At 55.7% G+C, this 18,830-nt stretch overlaps 9 protein-coding genes across 9 annotated transcripts; 5 read left to right on the top strand and 4 right to left on the bottom strand.

The window, feature by feature from the left end:
- Window positions 1-96: 96 nt before the first annotated feature.
- DL89DRAFT_65236 (RabGAP/TBC) lies at window positions 97-3,016 on the top strand. Its single transcript, XM_040891944.1, has 2 exons — window positions 97-309; window positions 536-3,016. The coding sequence occupies exons 1-2, from the start codon at window positions 284-286 to the stop codon at window positions 2,931-2,933; spliced, it is 2,424 nt and encodes an 807-aa protein (XP_040740562.1). The 5' UTR covers window positions 97-283; the 3' UTR covers window positions 2,934-3,016.
- Window positions 3,017-3,243: 227 nt separating this feature from the next.
- DL89DRAFT_260200 (uncharacterized protein) lies at window positions 3,244-4,791 on the top strand (the record flags this gene model as incomplete). Its single annotated transcript, XM_040885760.1, has 1 exon — window positions 3,244-4,791. The coding sequence occupies one exon, from the start codon at window positions 3,244-3,246 to the stop codon at window positions 4,789-4,791; it is 1,548 nt and encodes a 515-aa protein (XP_040740561.1).
- Window positions 4,792-5,310: 519 nt separating this feature from the next.
- Window positions 5,311-7,719, top strand: DL89DRAFT_270111 (uncharacterized protein). Its single transcript, XM_040888566.1, has one exon. It carries the CDS (start codon window positions 5,547-5,549, stop codon window positions 7,524-7,526), a length of 1,980 nt encoding a protein of 659 aa, XP_040740560.1. The 5' UTR covers window positions 5,311-5,546; the 3' UTR covers window positions 7,527-7,719.
- Window positions 7,720-8,107: 388 nt separating this feature from the next.
- On the bottom strand, window positions 8,108-9,221 carry DL89DRAFT_324973 (GINS complex, Psf1 component; the record flags this gene model as incomplete). The annotated part of the gene is made up of 1 exon (XM_040891499.1): window positions 8,108-9,221. The coding sequence occupies exon 1, from the start codon at window positions 8,828-8,830 to the stop codon at window positions 8,108-8,110; it is 723 nt and encodes a 240-aa protein (XP_040740559.1). The 5' UTR covers window positions 8,831-9,221.
- A 1,003-nt stretch (window positions 9,222-10,224) lies between these two features.
- On the top strand, window positions 10,225-11,914 carry DL89DRAFT_270110 (uncharacterized protein). The gene has a single exon (XM_040888565.1). It carries the CDS (start codon window positions 10,283-10,285, stop codon window positions 11,600-11,602), a length of 1,320 nt encoding a protein of 439 aa, XP_040740558.1. The 5' UTR covers window positions 10,225-10,282; the 3' UTR covers window positions 11,603-11,914.
- DL89DRAFT_65189 (uncharacterized protein) lies at window positions 11,668-12,918 on the bottom strand. The gene has a single exon (XM_040891943.1). The coding sequence runs from the start codon at window positions 12,703-12,705 to the stop codon at window positions 11,764-11,766; it is 942 nt and encodes a 313-aa protein (XP_040740557.1). The 5' UTR covers window positions 12,706-12,918; the 3' UTR covers window positions 11,668-11,763.
- Window positions 12,919-13,002: 84 nt separating this feature from the next.
- Window positions 13,003-15,077, bottom strand: DL89DRAFT_270108 (uncharacterized protein; the record flags this gene model as incomplete). Its single annotated transcript, XM_040888564.1, has 1 exon — window positions 13,003-15,077. Exon 1 carries the CDS (start codon window positions 15,022-15,024, stop codon window positions 13,003-13,005), a length of 2,022 nt encoding a protein of 673 aa, XP_040740556.1. The 5' UTR covers window positions 15,025-15,077.
- A 2,195-nt stretch (window positions 15,078-17,272) lies between these two features.
- Window positions 17,273-18,142, top strand: DL89DRAFT_270107 (uncharacterized protein). The gene has a single exon (XM_040888563.1). It carries the CDS (start codon window positions 17,310-17,312, stop codon window positions 18,084-18,086), a length of 777 nt encoding a protein of 258 aa, XP_040740555.1. The 5' UTR covers window positions 17,273-17,309; the 3' UTR covers window positions 18,087-18,142.
- DL89DRAFT_270106 (uncharacterized protein) lies at window positions 18,063-18,549 on the bottom strand. The gene has a single exon (XM_040888562.1). It carries the CDS (start codon window positions 18,528-18,530, stop codon window positions 18,141-18,143), a length of 390 nt encoding a protein of 129 aa, XP_040740554.1. The 5' UTR covers window positions 18,531-18,549; the 3' UTR covers window positions 18,063-18,140.
- Between the last annotated feature and the right edge of the window lie 281 nt (window positions 18,550-18,830).

Here is an 18,830-nt window from a genome sequence, read left to right as displayed (position 1 = left end):
CGAGGGGTCCAGTGGAGGTGGGGTTGCAACAGAGTGCCAGCCATTGCCTGCTGTGCACCAGACTGTGCTGCGCTGCCTGCCTCGCATATTCTTTGCCAGACGCCCGTGCAGGCAGAGGCGCAGCTTGCGCTGATGGCGGACAGTTTGTGGTTTTCCTCCCTTTCTTTCCTCCCTCCACCGCAATTATTAGACAAGCTTAAAAACAGCCATTATCCCCTTCCCTTTCTACTCCTCGCAGTTACACGCGTCTCTAATATTGTACTTTTATACACACAAATCGTCAATGACATCAATAGTGCTTGAAAAGAGGTAGGCGATATAGTGAAAACCGGTTTACAGTGGGCCCGTGGTCCCTGAAAGGCGGAATGCTTTTATCCCAGCAAAGCGCTCTGCACAAACCCCTCTCAGGGCTGCATTGCGCTTTCTTTTTCTCCTTTTTATTTGCAGACATCCTTGGGCACTCTTCTTCACTAGCTATCTACACCGCTTTTTTACACGCACATCCCTCACGCTTATAATAGTCCATGTATCTTAGGCTTGTCGAGTTTGACGACGTGCTGTTCAGCTCAAGCAAGCCACGCCTGGACCTGCAGCAGCTCTCGAGCCTGTGCTTCCGCGGCATCCCCGAGGTGCCTGGGCTGCGTGCGCTCTGCTGGCAGCTGCTTCTCGGGTACCTTCCCCGCGAGCGTTCACGGTGGACCCAGGTGCTTGGCGAGCACCGTCGCTCCTACTACGAGGTCATGTCAGATATTGCTTCGACTGAGGAGTCAGCGCGGCTGGCAGCGCAGATTCGCGTGGACGTGGATCGGACGATGCCCGACATTGCGCTGTTCCACAACAGTATGGACAATCCGGCAGACAATACCTCGCGGTGTGGGACAAACATCAGTGATCGCACAGCAGTCAGCAGCTCGGAGTCGCTAGACGGGATGCCTCGAGGCAGCATTTACCGCAGCGACTCGGTGCAGAGCTCGCTGACGTGGCAGGTCGAGCATCTGAAGAAGTCGCTGGGCGAAAAGGTCGCCAACGTCATGGGCAGCGCGACGGTCAGTGGCAACACAGATGGCAGTGGGTGGTTGGGACGGAGCGCAGCATCGCACGAGGAGGCGATGGCGCGGATTCTATATGTGCACGCAAAGTTCAATCGCGGCGCCGGCTACGCGCAGGGCATGAACGAGATTCTGGCGCCGCTCTACTATGTCTTGGCGGGGAGCCAGCAGAAGGTCTCTGGGTACTCGCATGCCGATTGCGAGGCGGATGCGTTCCATTTGTTTATTCTGGCGCTGCGCGGTGTGCATCTGGATATGTTTATTACTGCCATGGACAGTACGCTGGCTGCCCCCAAGACAGAGGAAGCCCGGCCACAAAAAGTGCAGCACGGAGACGTGCTGGCGGCAGCGCTGATGGCGGGCAGCGCTGTGTCATATGTGGCCGCTATGCATTCGGTGCAAAACGCAGGCATGCGCAGTCCGCCGCGGCCAACGTCGCCCGAGGTGCCGATGCTATTGACAGGCGGTACCGGCGGCCTGCAGCACACACTAAAGTACTGGTGGGTCAGCTGCGTGCGGGCAGCGGACCGGCAGCTGTGGGCAAAGCTGGAGGGCCTGGGGATCCAGCCCGAGCACTTTGCGCTGCGCTGGCTGCTGGTGTGGGGGGCGCGCGAGTTTGCCCTGCCCGATGTCCTGTTGCTGTGGGATGCGCTGATGTCGAATCGGGCACGGCTGACGGCGGCCCAGCAGCAGCCTGAAGCCGACCAAAGCCAGAGCGACGACAGCAGGCTCGAAGCCGAGTTTCTGCTCGACCGCGAGGTGACCAGAGCACTGCAGCCAGCGTGCGAGGGGACCGAGGAGCTGATCCACCCGGAGCAGTTCCGGTCGGTGAACTTTTCCGCAGGCAGACTTGACTGCAATGTGCGTGTGCAGCAGAGCGCATCGGGCGATGACGAGGACTGCAGCGAGTTGGGCTTTCTGTTTGACTTTTTCACCGCCGTGCTGCTGGCGGTCCGGGGGCGGCTTCTGTCGATGGACTTTGAGCAGTGCATTGGCTTCCTGCAATGTCTGCCGCGACACATCGAGGAGCTCGACATGCCGCAGCTGCTTGCCGAGACGACGCGGATCAGACAGAGAAGGGCGGCGGCGCGCGTCGTCCATGCCTGCCGCAGCGTGCTGGCGTCGGCGGCTCCGCGGAAACGCAGCGACAGCCAGGCAGCAAAGCTGGCTCCGCTGGTCAACAGCCTGGCAACCACAACCCTGGCATCGCCAGAGCCGCAGTCGCCCGACCCGCTGATCATGGTCAGCAAGTTCTTCGGGCAGATCACGGGCAAGCTCAAGTTCCTGCAGCCCGGCAGTGCGCCGACCTCGCCGGTATCGCCACTGAGCCCGCCGCCGTCGGCCACATGGGACGGCGGCCAAGCCCCGGCGTATTTGCTTCTGGCGCTGGTGCGCGCATCCGCCAAGGGAGCCCGGCAGCTGCACATCTACGAGGTAGTCGACTATTCGGCTGCGACCAATACGGCAGGGGTGCGCAAGATGGCCGAGTGCGACGCGGCTGCGCCCTCGCTGGTGGACATTGAGCGCCAGGCGAATAGGATCGACCGGACCATTGTCAAGGTGTGCTTGACGCCGCCGGAGGTTGCGCCGATGGTCAGCTCGGTGGGGAAACAGGCGGGCGAGCTGCTGGCGGGGCCCGGCTCGTTTTCGGGTAGCCGGCCTGGTGGTGGCAGCGCGGCGAAGCTGCAGCATGGACGCCAGGGTCTGCCTAGCCTGACTATCCCAAAGCCGGCTGCTGGTGTCCGGGCGGCGAGCAGCAGCAGCACGGTGGTGGGCGACAAGGAGCCGTTCTGGTGGGCCAGCATGGAGACCGAGCCTCGTGCGCTGGGCCGAACAAGGATTGACTTTGAACTGTGTGACTTTGACTCTGACGATGATGAGTGAAGGCACTACGCCTTCCAGCAGGCACGCCAATCAGCCTTGTCCCGCACCCTCCCTTGCAGCCATGCCCTCCCGCTCTTTTATCTCCTTCGCTCATTTAATTGCTCTTGTCTTGCCCTTTTTGTAAATTCCACTCTGCTTCCTTCCAAATGCCCCTTGTGAATTTCTAATGTCCTACAAATACAGCGGCTCCCCAGGCAGTAGAGCCCTCGACAAAGCCCTGCCATTTGACATTCTGTGCCAGATATTCGTGTTCGCGCAGTGGCCGTCGCTGGCCCAGGTCTCGCGATGTTTCTACCAAGTGTCGCAATCGATGGCGGTACGGGCGCACTACTACCTGGCAGAATTTGGCCGCCACCGCGTGCTGGATGGCAAACTGGGATTGCATGGCCGGCGCCCCCAGCTGATACGCCAGGACATCGTGCTTTTGCTGCTGAACCTGGGAGCCGACCCGCGAGCCGACGACCAGTGGATATTTCGGTTTGCGTGCTCGCACGGCTGGACAGTGATAGTGCAAAAGGTCCTACGAATGTGTCTGCACAGCATTGACACGGCAGACGGCACGCGGCAGGTGCTGCGGGAATGCCCCGAGATGCTGTTTGAGGAAAGCAGCGGCGGGCTGGAGAACTGGCGCGGGTCAGCTGCAGTTAATATCCGGAGTGAGCACTTGTGCAGGCGCATGCAGCACCTTATCGATGTGCATGCCGATGACGATGAGGCCCTGAGAATTGCCTGCGGCATGGGGTTCACAGGCGTGGTGCGTGCGCTGCTGCAGGCCGGTGCTGACGTCAATGTTCTTGATGGCGAGCCTCTGGTGCTCGCGGCGACGCATATGCAGACGGCTGTGGTGAAGATGCTGATTGCTAATGGCGCCAGCGTCATGGCCGACCACGTCAAGGCATTGCGGTCGGCGGTGCTGGTCGGCGACGCAAACATGGAGTGTGTGACATGCCTGCTTGAGGCTGGTGCCGACCCGCAGGCCATGGACAATAGCAGCCTGCTGACGGCATGCTACAAGGGCGATGGCGAGTTCCCAAAGCCGCCGCCGCTGAGAGACTACTGTAGTGATTTAGATAGACCAATGTCGCGTGCGCACCTACTAAAGTTCTCCTATGCGGGCGTGCCCAGCAATGGGCCGCTGTATGACTCGCCAGCGATCAGAAATGCGGGCCCTCTGTCTCCGTCAATGATGCCGCGCCAGCCGCGCCGGTACCGTAACCAGGCGCAAGCTTCGCGGTATGCCTCGCAGTCGGGCAGCGTGCTCTCGCCTGCTGCTACTGCCATGTCATCGGTAGTGGCAACCCCTACCAATCCCGCCAGTGGCTCAACCAGCTATCACGACAAGCTGACGCCATCTTCTCCGACAACACACATTGGTCTGGTGCGGCTATTGCTGGCCCGCGGAGCCAACGCAGATGCGCGCAACGGCCGTCCCCTGGTTTACGCGTGCTCGCGCGGGTCCACCCGGATTGCAGCAATATTGCTTGCATATGGCGCACACGTGAGCAAGGACGAGGCCCTGTGCGAGGCTGCCGAGTGCGGGCACCTGGAGACCATACGACTACTGGTTAATGCCCAGGCGAATGTGCATGTGGGGGAAGAATGTCCGCTGCGGAATGCTGCGCGTGGCGGCCATCTGGATGTTGTCCGTCTGCTGATCGGCGAGGGCGCCGATGTGTCGGGCCAGAGCGGGATCCTGGCGTTGCGCGCGGCAGCCAGAGCCGGCTGGGTCGAGATCGTCAGGGAGCTGGTTCGCGCTGGCGCCTGCTCCAGCGACGACGAGTTCAGGCGCTGTGCGATGCGGTCACGCCCCATGAGGAGACTTTTGGGAATGGAACATGGGATGGAGTTCCTGTACTAGACTATTTTTCTCTTGGGAACAGTAGATTGCAATGTATAAACGTTTTTAAAGCGCAAAAACATGCCACCACTCCTGTATAGCATTCTTTGTGCCCATTTCATATTCGCCATTGGGTGGGAACGTGGAGAGAGGGGACGCTTTTCTTTTTTTTTTTTTGGAAAATAAGAGTTGGTCTAGCCTTCTTAGTAGCATACTGCTATACAGCACCCTCCCCCTCTACCCTTCTCCCAAGAATACAGAACAGGGAGGAGAAAAGAGGATTAGACATGTCCTCTAGGCTTGAAGCGTGATATTGATCGAATAAAATTTTACAGCGAATATGGTGGCTAGAGTACCCCCTGCTCCTCATTGCGCAACGGCTAGTCCCTGTTTGGAGATAGAAGGAGGGTCGTCCATACCGATTGTTCCCAGCATTCCGCTACCACCTTGTTTCATTTTTGACCCCCTTTAGCCCATTGCCACCTTTCCATCCTAGAAGTCAACCCCGTCCGCTCCCTCTTTCTCTTCAGCAATATCCTAGCCATTTCTTCTTTTTCGCTTTATAGTTTTACATAATTTGCTCTCAACTCTTCTGTATTCCGATATCACAGACATCAAGATAGGGGTTTTGAGGCTAATATTGAATCCCCCCTTGGTCATATTCGGTTAACGATTTCACTTGCCACAGCCCCTTCACTGCTGACGATCTCGATCTGCATTGGGATTCCTCAAGTTCCTCCGTTCACGTTCTTTATTATTCCTACCTTGCAAAAAGCATGCTTTCTGGCAGCGCTGCATCGCATGGCGACACCGCCGCCACGCACCAGTTCAGCTTCGAGGGCGAGTCTGGTCTTAGCAAGGGGCTCGACTGGATGATGCCAGACTTTGGCTCCTCCAAGCTCAGCATCCCGGATCTCGGCAACCCGCGCACCGACAAGACCAGTGACGCCCATTCTGAGGATTCCGAGGAGCCCGAGGCCACGCCGATAGTGCAAGCGGCTATATGCAAGAACACTGCCATTGATTCTACTGCCACCGAGCCGTCGCCGGCTGCCAGCACCGAGACCGCGTCATCAAAGGCCACCTCGGAGGGAATTGCCGTGGAGGAGCCTGAGCTGGTGGCTACCGCGCCAGCGCGTGTTATTGTGGCAAAGCCAGAGCAGCCTATGGAGCCAGAGGAGCCAGAGGAGCCAGAGGGAGGCGCCAGGGAGACCAAAGATGCCGAGAACAATGGCTTTGACCAGTCCCACCACCACTACGATTCTATTACCTTCTCGTACGCCGCTCTGAAAAGCTCGCCGGCAGGTGAGGCTGCAGCGGAGCCGCCTGTAGAAGCAAAGGACCAGCCACCCGTCCAGGAAGAGACCGTGGATACCAAGTCGGATGAGGATGCTCCGATTGATACCGAAAAGCGTGCTTCTCTGATCGAAACCACCCCAGTGGCTGATGAGTCCGGTGCAGAGCCCCAGGATGCCACGGCTGCAGTTGTGCTGCCCGGTGGGGTCTCAGACTCAGCTAGTGATTCCAGCGATAGTAGTGTGGAGGCGCCAAGCAATGCGGGGGATGTAGTCCAGGCCGCCACTGCATCGGTTACGTCGGGCAGCGAGGAGAGCCTTGTAGTACCGCCGGCTGCTGTGCCGGAGCCAGCCACCAGCGTGCTTGCCGATTTCGATATATTCAACTTTGACAACAGCACATCGATGGCTACTGATCCCACTGCCAACATGTTCTCCATTACAATCCCTGCTGAAGCGGCTGTTGACGCCCCAGTATCCGGATCCAAGCGCGCTTCGATGCATGAGGCTGAAAAGTCCCAGGAGGAAGAGGAGGCGAAGGATGACCAGGGAAAGGAGGAAGCTGGCTGCGAGGTTGCGCAGCCAAAGCATGATATGCCCAGCTCTCAACCAGTGTCGCCACAGCCAGATGGCAATCGGCCGACATCGCCTGCCAGCTACAGATCGCGTGCCAGGAGCCGTCGCGGAAGCCTTGCCAGTGCCTTGGCCCGGGAGGGTAGCCGCCATGCAGAAACCAAGCTACAGAAGGCGCTGAGTGGCAACGAACTGCGGAAGACATCTATTGCCAAAGAAACCACTCCCGAAGCTAGTCCTGAACAGGGCCCCGAAGCGGCCCCCAAGACTATCTCTGAAACAGCCCCCACCGCAACTCAGCCAAAACAAAGTATTGGCGGGGCAAGCGAGCCCGTCCAAGCGAGGCCCGAGCGCCTGCCCGCCGCCCAGGAGCGCCGCGCGCAGACCGCAAAGTCGCGGCTCGGCACAATTGGCCACACCAACCAAGGGCTGCAGCGCCAGCCGTCGCGCATCTTGAGCGGGCTGTCTCGCAGAATGCAGTCTGTCCGGCACACAACCTCGATGGTTCTGCGGCGTACTGCACGCCCGATTTTTGCGCCCCGGAATGAGCGCTCAGCCGACAATCTGCGGCCCAAGACTGTAGACGCACGCGTGGATGCCGACAATGATGCGCCGCCTAGGTACCTGGCATCCGAAGACAGCGACAAAAACATCGATGGGTCGGACTTTGACCACGATGGGTTTGATGGCAAGATGTCGGTAGAGATGGCCGCCATGCATAGGGGTGCAAAGAATGTCACCAGTACGGCTGTTGCTCGTGCTGGACTCGGAACCCTGAGCGGCAGACTGAACACGTTAAAGCGGTCGACCAGCGTTGTTGTTAGGAACAGCATGACTCGTGCAAAGAGCCTGTTTGTACCCAAGAGATCGCCTGGTGTTGCTGTTTAGAGCTGGCAGCTCTGCTGAAATCCCTTTTACTACCTTTCTACTATTCACCACACTATCTTTCCCCACGCCATTCCAACAAATCTCCCTAATAACTTCTCTCCTCTATTTGACACTTCTAATATCGCTACATGGCCTGTGGCCCTTTAGGCGAGAGGACTGCTGAAGAACGCAAAACAAAATTTTTCCATATGTCAGCTATCTCTACTAAAATATAATAAAAATGATTAGAAGCAATTGGTTTACGTAGGAATGATCTGTCAAGGAGCTGGTAGTAGTCCAGAGTTTTTGAAGGATCCTTACCGAGTGAAAACGAAAGAGAAAATAACTGAATGGAGGCTGTACGCATTTGGTATATGGCCAAATCCCCGCCAGGGACAGCGCTGCACCATCGGCTTGATGCAAGGGATGCGCCTGCCCTGAGGCATTGGTATCGGCGGAGCGCAACACAGGGCTAATATTCAGATGCACTAGTAACCACTTCTCGATATATCATGCGATGCGACATCCACTGATCACTGGTATGTTGCCATCCACAAGTATGTGTTGAGGTTTATATTACACTTTTGATTAAATAGTATTTGCTATGTCGGATTGATGTGCTCAAGATACCCGATGGTCAGCAAGTGCTCGACATCCGAGCGGCACAGGTAGTGCTGGGTGCCGGCTTGCAGGTTGACGATACCAGACTGGGTTACAATCTCACCGCAGTCTCTGTGTACACGCACTTCGATCAGCAAATCGCGCGGCGGTACCTCTCCATTCAAGGCCCAGTCAAGCGAATCATTGGGGCACAATGTGGCCTCCACGCTATCTCTGTATTTCATGTTGAGCTTTGCATACTCTCTTGCATAGTTCTGCTCCTCAGGCGCCAGCCTCTGCGACACATTCTGTGGCACCATCGTCGGCGCTAAATGCACTGCCCACAGCAACGACTGCAGAAACTCTGCCCGTTTCCGGTGGTACGCCATCAGACACCGCTTGTTGCGCTCAATCGTGTGCACGTAAAGCGCGACCTGGCCCTGCATGTTTTCGCTTTCCATGGAGCGGCTCACGTCTGCGGGGTCGTTGCTGAAAGGCTGCGAAGAAAGGTCCGGCTTGCTGGTCGACTGGCTGGGACTAAACACGCCCGAGGAGCTCTGTTGGCTGGAGGACTCTGTCGCCTGGATAAGCTCGACGACGCGCCGCCACAGATATCGCGACTCCTGAGTTACAAGGCGCACCAGCTCCTCATTATAGGCAGGAATGTGGTCCGGCGTCACATCCTTGGCCTCCTTGGCCAGCTTGAAGCATTCGTCACCCAGCATTCTTTTCGAGCGCCTGCAGAATTGAATAAAGCCAAACAAAATTTGTGGAGGAGAAACCGAAGCGCCTGTCGCAGCTCCGACCAAAAGGCTTAGGCGGCGTTGATTCCATGCTGTGGATCGTGGTGAATTAGATCAGTGATGGCTGGGACCTGGCATGGCGACATGTAGGGACAGCTGCGGATCTGCCCGCCTCAGAGTAGAGGGTGCTGTTGACTGAGGCACCCAACAATGCACGTATAATTGCGCAATGCAGTGAGCGCCCGGACAACCCAGGCTGGTGGACGCTAATAAAGATACTGCAGCTGCTGTGCTGGATTATTCGCTGGATGGAAAGGTGTTCTCAGTTGACAAAGAAAAAATGGAACGTTCGGAGGGTGGATGCAGATGTTACAAAGGGGTCGTGCGTTATCTGTGCATATGCTCGGTGCTGTGTGCCAGTCAAGGCCATTTTTTCGGGCATATAGGATATTGGCCAAGCAATGCCCGAATAGGAAGACTAGATGTGGTATTTTTGGGCGAGCATTCTCTCTCCATTGACTGCCTACCTCATGCTCACCACGCCACGCATCTCTGGCTGGCTGCTCTTCCCATGCCCCAAAAACTGAGCCGTAAAGATAGCAAAAGAGGGGCCTCTTGCGGGCATACATGTTGGGACAGGCGACACTGGGACCAGCTATCTAAAGAAACTGCAAAAGCCATGAACCCGTACCCCCTGCACGTTTGCCTACCGCACCCCCTTCCAAGATCCATGATGCTCGAGTGAGCAAACCCCGGTGCCCCATGCTGCGCGGCCAATCCAGAAAAGTCCAACCTGAGAACATGGGCTGTTGGGAATTCACACAAACGCAGGCCGCCTTCAAACAGCTTTCAATCCTGGCACCTGTCGGCCACCAACAATGCAGAGTCTCTGCGTCCACCACACCATGCAGGTCTCTTGCCCAGGACCCCCATCGCTTGAAGAAGGAGGGAGCAGGTGAGGTCACGCCGTGCACCACTTGGCAGTTTTTAGAATCTAAAAATATCTGCGGGAGCGCACCCATAGCAATGGACACAATAGTCACAGTGCTCAAGAGTGGTTGGGCATGGACATGCTGGGCAACATGTCAAGAACTAATCAGGCTTACGACTCGTCTGCAGCTGGATAATTTTTAGGCCCAACATCCATCGTCAACCGAGTCAAGTTTTTTTTATTTTTTTGAGTAGAGGTTGGCATGTATTGGAGCTAAGCTGGAGACGGTGGACGCTGATCAAAGGCGACATATATATAGACTTGTCCCTTCTGCCCGAACAACTGCCTTCTCACCTCATCAAGCCTCGAGCCACTACAACATTCATCAATCTTTAGCGGTCGCACCTTCTTTTAAATTGCAATTTAAAAAGTTCATCGTCGCACGAGCTGACTTGCTTTCACTGCCGACATACTGCCAAACCATTTCCTTCTATTCCCAAAAGATGCTCTTCAGAATCAACGTCATTGCTGTCTCCCTCGCGGCGCTTCTGGCTGCTGCACCAGCGATCGCCAACGAGTCTGGCTGCGTCACCAAGTTCGATCCCAGCAAAGACTACTTCCCAGACAAGGTCACCACCAAGTACGGGGCTGGATTCGAGATCAGCTATAACAAAAACTACAAGGTCATTCGTAACCTTGTGTCGGACGAAAACTACATCCTGGTGCAGTGCGGCACCCCAGCTCCGGCCGATCACCCAGCTACCGATGCAACCAGCACTCAAGTCGGCGACTGGACAAAGGTCTTCGACGTGCCGGCCAAGAAGGTTGCCCTGGACTCGGCTCCGGCCAGCGCGATTCTAGAGCTGCTCGGCGAGCAGGACTCGGTCGGTGCCTCGTACAGGTTCCTGGAGGTGACATCACCCTGCATGCAGAAGCGGCTGGATGGACTCCCCCGGATCCAGCAGAACTTTGGCACACCCAAGACCAAAAACAGCCGCCGCGCAATCCTGACCCCGCGTGTGTCGTATGACCTTGGCGATAACGTGCTGGACTGGACCTTCACCACCTATGGCATGAGTGACCCGTACTCAGTCGCTGTCAACCCAGAGAGCGCAACCGATATGCTGGGCAAGGCAGAGTGGATAAAGTTTATCGGCGCCTTCTATAACCGCGAGGCTGATGCCAACAAGCTGTTTGAGGGCATCGAGTCGCGCTATGCCTGCCTGCAGGACCACGCCAAGTCTACGGGGCTGACCAAGCAGACCAAAACCGTCGGCTTTGCGCGCTACAACCGGGTCCCCAACGGCACTGTCACCAGCTGGACCGTTGACCAGGGCCAGCAGTGGTTCGTACAGGGCCTGGCTGATGCTGGCCTTACTGTTCATGCAGGCGATGTCACTGGGTACAGCAACGTCGACAGCTTCCACAAAGCGATAGGTGACTGGGATGTGCTGATCGATATGAGCACTGAGCCCCTGAAGCGCGGCGGCGCGACTATCCCCCTGTGGGACAACCTAGTTGACGGCTACCAGTTCAATGACAACCAGAAGCTGCGCGTTGTCGCTGACAACTCAATCTACCGCACTGACCACATCAGCAGTGTCAACAATGCCACTGACTTTAACGAGCACCTGCAGATCCAGCCTGATCTGCTGCTGGCCGACTTCATCCGCATCCATGCTGCCAACGATGGCACCACTGAGGCCATCTGGCACCGCAACCTTCCAAAGCAGGCGCCTGTTTCTTGGCTTTCGGCGGACAGCTGCCAGAACATGGCGGACAAGGTAGCCAGTGCCTCGTCTGGCATTGGAAAGTGCAGCTAAAAATCTTTTCCTCTCTTCATCTCTAGCTGAATGAATATAACGTTATCCCACTACATAGAGCAACGGATAATATGGAATGTTCGTCTAGATTCCAGGTAATGTAATGGTGGTAGTATATTGGAAGGAAAAAGGAAAATAAAGTGAAAGCCCCCTTACATTGGCTACTTGATGCGGCTGAGTTGGTACCGAGCAACGCCGATGTTGTCGCTGGTCTTGTCAGTTGTATCAGTGATACGCCGGAGCGGGTCATCCTGGGCATTCAGCTCACGCTGCGTGGCCAGAGACAGGTCCTTGAGGCGACCCAGCGCCGAGCTCATCTCATTCAGGTTATCGTTGATCTCGTTCTCAATCTCGGGATCCTCGTTGTCATCGAAGGTATACTTTGAGCGCTCCGACCTTGACATACCGGTGTCTGACACAATGGTGTGGCCATCGGCCGTCATGCGGCCTGGTGGGCCGGCGGCCCGGAGCCCGTTCGGGTTCGTAAATTGGCCGATCCGGTTACGCGACTCGTGGTCGTTTTGCAGCTTGCGCTCCTCGGCCAGGCGCACACGCTCCTGTTCGGCCTCAAGCTTTGCCATCTCTGCTTCACGGCGCTTCTTGCCGCTGAACGGGTTCTTGACATGAACGTGGAAAATCGACTTGTTGAGTGTGCGCAGCTTGCCTGTCTGCTCCACCGAGCTCTCGGCCTGCAAGCTAGTCATCTCCATTGTGCGGTCGATGCGGTTCAGCTGCTCCGTCTGCTCGCCCAACTTCGTCAGGGTCTTGACACCCACATCCTCAGTCTGCTGCAGTGTGCGCAGCGCATTACGGGTCGAGTCCAAGGTGTCCTGCTTGGCCTTGGTAATCTTTGTCTTGATGAAGTCGACTTCTTCGTCCGAATCGTCATACTGACGCTGTTGGCTGCTGTCGCCGTAGCTGTCGTTGCTACCACCGCCACTAGCATTGTAGCGGGAGCTAGCACCTCCGTAGCGACGGAAGCCGCCAGAGCTGCCAGCAGCACTATTGGGACTGCCATAGGAGCCACCGGCACGACCGCTGTTTCCATATGAGCCGCCATCATTGCCAGATGCGCCGGAATTGTAGCCACGGTAGTTTGACATCTCTAAAACTCTAAGAGGGTTAAAAAGTATGAGGTAAAAATAGAAATGGGTATATTTGTGGAGACAAGAAGGGCGCGAAGAAATGGCCCGAAAATCAGTTGGCGCCTGAGCGTCGTTTCCGATATTTTTGTTTACTTCGTGAAGTAGCGACAATCTCCAGCTATTCTCCTAGACGAGGCATAAATAGTGTGTCCATGTCTAGACATGGTTAGCAGTCTTGGATCATGATGCGCTGAAAAGCACTGCCTGCTGTTCAGCGGGAGTGAGAGTTCAGCTTGCAATTTATTGGAATATTAGTCACCAAATATCCTGGGCGTAGCGACCATTGGAGATCAGGTCGGAAAGGTACGTGCTCGCCTCGTCGGCAGATAGGCCGCCATGCTCTTCAAAGATCCGAACCATGGCTGCACTCATACTCTTGCCCAGCTTATCAGCCGATCCGCAGACATAGATGCGCCCACCGTTCTGCAGATGCGACCAGATCTTGGCTCCATCCTGGGAAACGTGGTGCTGCACATACTTGCGCTCATCACCGACCCGCGAGAATGCTGTCTGCAGCTTGGACAGCGTGCCGTCTTGGACATACTGCCCGAGCTCGTCCTTGTACAGGTAGTCGTACTCGGGGCTGCGGCAGCCAAAGTACATGGCAGCATCGCCAATGCCAGCAAGCTTCATCTGCTGCAGGAATCCGCGGAACGGAGCAACTCCAGTACCGGCGCCGACGAACACTACAGGCACATCTGATGAAGGTGGCAGGTGGAACACGTCTTGCGCTGAGAGATGTGACACAGACACACGAGCACCCGCCTCCAACGATGCCAGATACTCGGTTGCCAGACCACCGTAGGAACGGCCATTGACGGTATCGTTGACAATGGATGCTGAGATGTGGACTTCATTGCCAACAACCGACTGGCAGCTGGCGATCGAGTACCGCCGGGGATCCATGGCCGACACAAAGTGAAGCAGCGTTGCAAATGGAATCTGGCGCACCAGGGGTGCATACGTGCGCAGCACATCCAGAACAGTGCGATTCTGTGCCGTGAATGCACTCCAGCCAGCCGACTGCTTGCCTAGCGTGTTGACGTCTTCAGCAGCCCTGCGTAGCGAATCATAGGTAGGCTCATTGCCTGAGGTCTCGCTCAGCGCAACAACCAGCTCGCGTGAAGGTGCTTCCTTCCAGTCGCAGACATATTGGAGGGCATCAGCGACGGTGCATGCGTGGCCATAGATAACTGCTGCAGCAGAACGGGCAAAGCGCGAAGCGTCCGACACCTGCTCCAGCTCGAATACTGTATCCAGATCGAACTCTAGGATCGCGGAAACCTCACGCACAACACTTGGCGCGTTGACTGGGTAGATATTGAGGTGGTCGCCAGTCGTGTACGAGATATCCGATGTGTCATCCAGAGTGATCTCGATATGCCGAGTGCTGCGACCGCTCCTTTCGACGTCCTGCTGCTCGCGGTTGACTTTGACTGATGCGTTCTCCAGCAACAATCTGAACGGGGCAGCAGGGCTGTTGTCAACGTACTTTAGCGAGTACGGCAGCGACTTGTCCGTGGCAACATCAATGTAGGCATCGACACTGGAGCCGTAGTGATCAGTCAGAATCATTCCGACCTGGAGTGACCACTTCATGAACTCGTCGTCGAGATCGTCGTTGGAATCTCCCGCTGTAAACTCCGTCAGTGGCGTGGCACCAAGATCATCAAGACGCTGGTACAGATGGCGCGGGAACTTCAGGAACGTATGCCAGAGCGAGTTGCCACAACCAAACAGTACAAAGTCGACGTCCTTGAGGATGTCGGCGCGGGTCTCCTGGTCGAGCAGCTTGGCAAAGTTTCTGGCGTTGTCGGGCGGCATTCCGTTGTACGTACTGGTAATAGCCACAACCAGGGAGCGCCTGCCATCGGCAGACTGCATTGAAGCAAAGTCCCAGTCATTCAGCGACACCAGAGTAATGTCAGCAAACCCCATGCGCTTCAGCTGCTCGGCCATCTGCGTCGCATAGTCATCGCTGGTGCCCATGTTTGATCCGTACACGACAAATGTACGCGGCAGCCTGTCAGCAGAGATGGTGTGAGTAAGTGGGTGCAGAACGGCATGTTCGACGGTGTGATTTCCATTAGTACCAGCAGCGTCTGCTGCCAATGGAGTGTCGGCATCGGGAAGACTCGTGCGCTTCTGGACAGTCATGAAGAGATCCATCGGACTTGTGGTGGTTTTTCCTGGCCAATACCGAAGTTCACCATCACCAACATCATGAAACTCGTATCTCGACAGCAAGCGAGCTAGCACAGCCCGCAGCTCCATCATGGCAAATTGACGGCCAATACAGGCACGACTACCGGATGCAAACGGAACCCACGCATCAGGCTTAATATTCTTGATATTCTCAGGCGAAAAGCGGTCTGGATCAAACACAGTCGGGCTCGGGAATGACTTGGGGTTCCTCTGAAGACTCCATATGCTGAGACGTAATGTATCACCCTTGCGGATAATGATGCCACCAGGCAGGATACAATCCTTCAGACACTCACGTTGTAACCCAGGCACCGGTGGAAATAGGCGCAGTGTCTCGTAGATAACCTGTGTCAGGTAGGTCAGCTTGTTGGTTTGCTGGATTGTCGGTGATGTGTCAGCAGTGATCCCAGCGGCAGCGAGTTCTTGTAGCGCCCGATGCTGAACGTCGCGGTGCTTGTCCAAGAGCTGCAGTGCAAAGGCAATAGTCGAACTGCTTGTCTCTGTGCCTGCAATTCCGAAGGTAAGAATCTCATCTTGAATCAGCCGGTCGCTAAGCCCAACCAGGTTGCCATCCTCGTCAGGCGCGCGCGCATTAAGCATAAATCCAAGCAGGTCCTTCATACTCGCGGCGTCCGGAGAGTTGCGGCGCTCATCGATGACCTGCTGCACAGTGTCTCTCATATTGCGCATGTGCTCGGCGAACATGCGGTTAGCAGCGATGGGCAAATATTTCCAGAGTGGGGTGCGGTAGAACCGCTGCTGAATCTGCTTGAAACAGTAGTCCATACCAATGATAAACGGATGCTGAGCGGCCCCCGCTGGGTCAAGTAGGTTGAAGTCGTAAGAGAATCCGATATTACCGATCATCTGGAATGTGATACTAGTAGTAAAATCCACCATATCGAAATGCTTGCCAATACGGCTGTCGAGCCATTTGCAGGCTTGCTCAGAGATCTCCATCATCTTGTACCCATGCAACCTCATGGCGCTGGCGGAGAATGCAGGAACAAGCAAGCGGTGTGCCAGTTTCCAGTCCGGATGGTCTGATGACGAGGTGATAAGCCCATTGCCAGCCAGTTCATGGAGCTCGGACCACGGGTAGCCCATGGACTTTAGGAAGTACTCACCGTCGTTGATTGTCGCGTGAAATACATCAGGGTCGCGAGTCGACATGTTCTTCATGCCAAAGAAATATGACTGATATGTGTCGCCATATTGATTGAAAAGCTCATTCGTGCTCTGACGCATTTCCTTCATGACCATCAGTACTATCCCGAAGATTGGATGGCCAGGGACGAACGCGGCCTCGCGGCCGGTAATAGGCGTGGCGATATATACGACCCTGCTGCGCTGGATTTGGTCAATGGAAACAAGCGCATTTCCCTCGCTGTCTTCGATTTCAATGGCTTCAGGCAGGATAGCGATTCCTGCAGCGTGACTAGCAATACTGGTACGAAGCAGTGCCAAATCAGTATCCGTGGCGGAGACCTGGACGACGAAGCCATCTTTATCAAGCTGCTTGCCTCTCTCGACGACAATGACAAAGAAATCTGCAGCACCAGGACTGCTAGTACCTTTGGGATGCGATAGGGGCGGTGACTGGTGGTTAGCTGGGCAGGCTGAAAGCATAGTAAAAATATGTATTTCAGATTAGAGAAATAAACTGGTATCGCTAAAGGGCAGGGTGGCTCTCTGCTATTTGAGACAAGAAACAAGCTGCAAGCGGATAGTGCTCATAGGACCGTACTATTGTGCGCTTTGCATTGGGCATGTTGTCAAGCTCTCTATGCGAATACCAAACAAATTGTGAACATGCTAGTGAGGCGTGTGAGTGGGGCTTTTCAACTTTGAGCACCTTGATTGTGTTTACAGGAAGACGAGAAGCTGGCTGGAGCAGCAGGCGCTTATTATTTCCGGTAGACGGCTCTCTCCAAGCTTAAAATTACTGGAGCAGCAACACAGTCTTGACTAGGACATGTCGGAAAGGTTTGGAGTGAGAAGCCACGCCATTTAACTGGTTTCGCAGGTACATCAAAAAGATCGCTCTAGTTCTACCCCCCTGGCTGTAAAAGGAGACGGATGCTCCAGCAATCAATGTGCTCAGCAGCGAAATCAGTCCAGACCGCAGTCCTTATCGAAGTAGCGGCTTCTATAGAGCCTGCTGATAAGCTGAAAATGTCAACAAAGATAATCTCTACCAGAGAGAATGACCCTAATACAAATTGCGTTACACAGACCGCAGCTCTGGTTGGGCTGCGGTCCGACAAATGAACTATAAAAACCCGACCACATCTACCTTCATTCCACACAAACCAGCACTGCTTCTTCTAAATTCCATTTTGCAGCGTTTCCCTCTGATGTCGATTCCTACCGTCTTCCACAACAACAACTGCAGGACGCCAATGCACCTCAATGGTGGCGGCATGTTGCAGTTTTGCAACACGTTTGACCCGAACAAGCGGCCATCAGCCGACTACTGCGAGATCTTCACACAGGAAGACTACAATATCTACCAGCTCGGGTGCATCAACCACAAGTATGGATCGTTCATAGACAACAACAATAACACTGTTGATATGGAGCGCACATTCAACATGGGCGCGGCGTACGTTGACAAGGCATTTGAGTTCCCAATTGGTTCGCACAACAACTACGTGTTTGTGCCGCTCGATTACAATAAGCCAACCACAACCGAGATGCCGACGCCAACGTCGACGGCGATGACCCTGCATACCATGTGCCACGGGTTCTTTGACTCCACTAGCGGCACGTCTTGCTCGTTTGAGACGATGTGGATTCCGGTGACGCCGTCGTGGACGCCCTGGACGTATGACCCGGAGACATATACAGGCTCAACGTATGCCAGTTACTCAGGGGGTTGGGAGACATCGTTAGTGCTGGAGGAGTCCCAGTCAGGCGAGACGTCGGATGTCCAGTCTGAGCTATCGTCGGCACCTGAGACATATCAGCCGGAGACATACACGGGCTCACCGCAGTCCACCTACCCGGAGGAGTCGTGTACGCCGTCTGTGCTGGAGGAGCCGCAGTCAGGCGAGATGTCTAATGTTGACTCGGAATTTTCTATGGCACCTGAGATGTTCAAGGGAAGTCAAGACGGCAAATGCTACTTCTAATATACTGCTGAAAGAACTTCAAATATATCAAGGTAATAAATGGAAAACTGTCTTCTACCCAGATCCAAGCAGATTTGCAGTTCTTGCAAACCGGCCCGAAGCAGCAAACACGCTCTGCTGCTTACCAGCCACTGGGCGCTGGTTTCCACGCGCAGCTACACCTCTCTCCTCGCTATGCTCGGAGGGTGGCTGGAACGCGCGGTTCAGCATACTGGCGCGGAACGGCCTAGTCTGACGCGACCCGGCACTCAGCCTTAGCCTCCGCAAAACCTCATTGCCAGGCACCCTGCGCGTGTCGATGGTCGGGCGGCGCTGCACGGGCTTGTCTACAGTGCGTGGCTCCACAGCGCGTGGCGCAAACTCGCAGCTATCGACGTTTATGTCCAGACTCGATTCGTAAATGGATGCAATGGATTCGAGTTCGGCCGAGAGCGGCGGGCGCATCGGCGATGTAGGAGGCGGCTGCAAGCGAGATTCCTCCAGCTTGTTGCGTTGGATCAGGCCCTCCAGCACGCGCAGCCGCGTCAACAGCAGCTTGCGGTTGCGCACACGCTCTGGGTCGCTTGTGGGCTGGGTTGGTGGCGGATCGGGCCGCTCAGTGACGACTGTGATCTGCGGTGGATTCTGCGGTTGCGTGGGCGGCGGAGTTGCAGCATAAAAATGCTGGACCCAGCTGGAGTTGTCAGGAGAGGCTAATGTCACTGGCGAGGCTGATTGCTGCGGCGTGGCAGGCTGCTGTGGCGA

This window comes from Linderina pennispora, assembly GCF_002104995.1.
Source record: "Linderina pennispora strain ATCC 12442 chromosome Unknown DL89scaffold_15, whole genome shotgun sequence".
Classification (NCBI taxonomy): Eukaryota; Fungi; Kickxellomycota; class Kickxellomycetes; order Kickxellales; family Kickxellaceae; genus Linderina; species Linderina pennispora.
This window is presented reverse-complemented; position numbering and strand designations above follow the sequence as displayed.

Coding starts and splice junctions, on each gene's coding strand:
- DL89DRAFT_65236 (XM_040891944.1), top strand. CDS start 284: ATGACATCAATAGTGCTTGAAAAGAG. Junction 310..535: donor TCAATAGTGCTTGAAAAGAG/GTAGGCGATATA, acceptor CATGTATCTTAG/GCTTGTCGAGTTTGACGACG.
- DL89DRAFT_270111 (XM_040888566.1), top strand. CDS start 5,547: ATGCTTTCTGGCAGCGCTGCATCGCATGGCGACACCGCCGCCACGCAC.
- DL89DRAFT_270110 (XM_040888565.1), top strand. CDS start 10,283: ATGCTCTTCAGAATCAACGTCATTGCTGTCTCCCTCGCGGCGCTTCTG.
- DL89DRAFT_65189 (XM_040891943.1), bottom strand. CDS start 12,705: ATGTCAAACTACCGTGGCTACAATTCCGGCGCATCTGGCAATGATGGC.
- DL89DRAFT_270107 (XM_040888563.1), top strand. CDS start 17,310: ATGTCGATTCCTACCGTCTTCCACAACAACAACTGCAGGACGCCAATG.
- DL89DRAFT_270106 (XM_040888562.1), bottom strand. CDS start 18,530: ATGCGCCCGCCGCTCTCGGCCGAACTCGAATCCATTGCATCCATTTAC.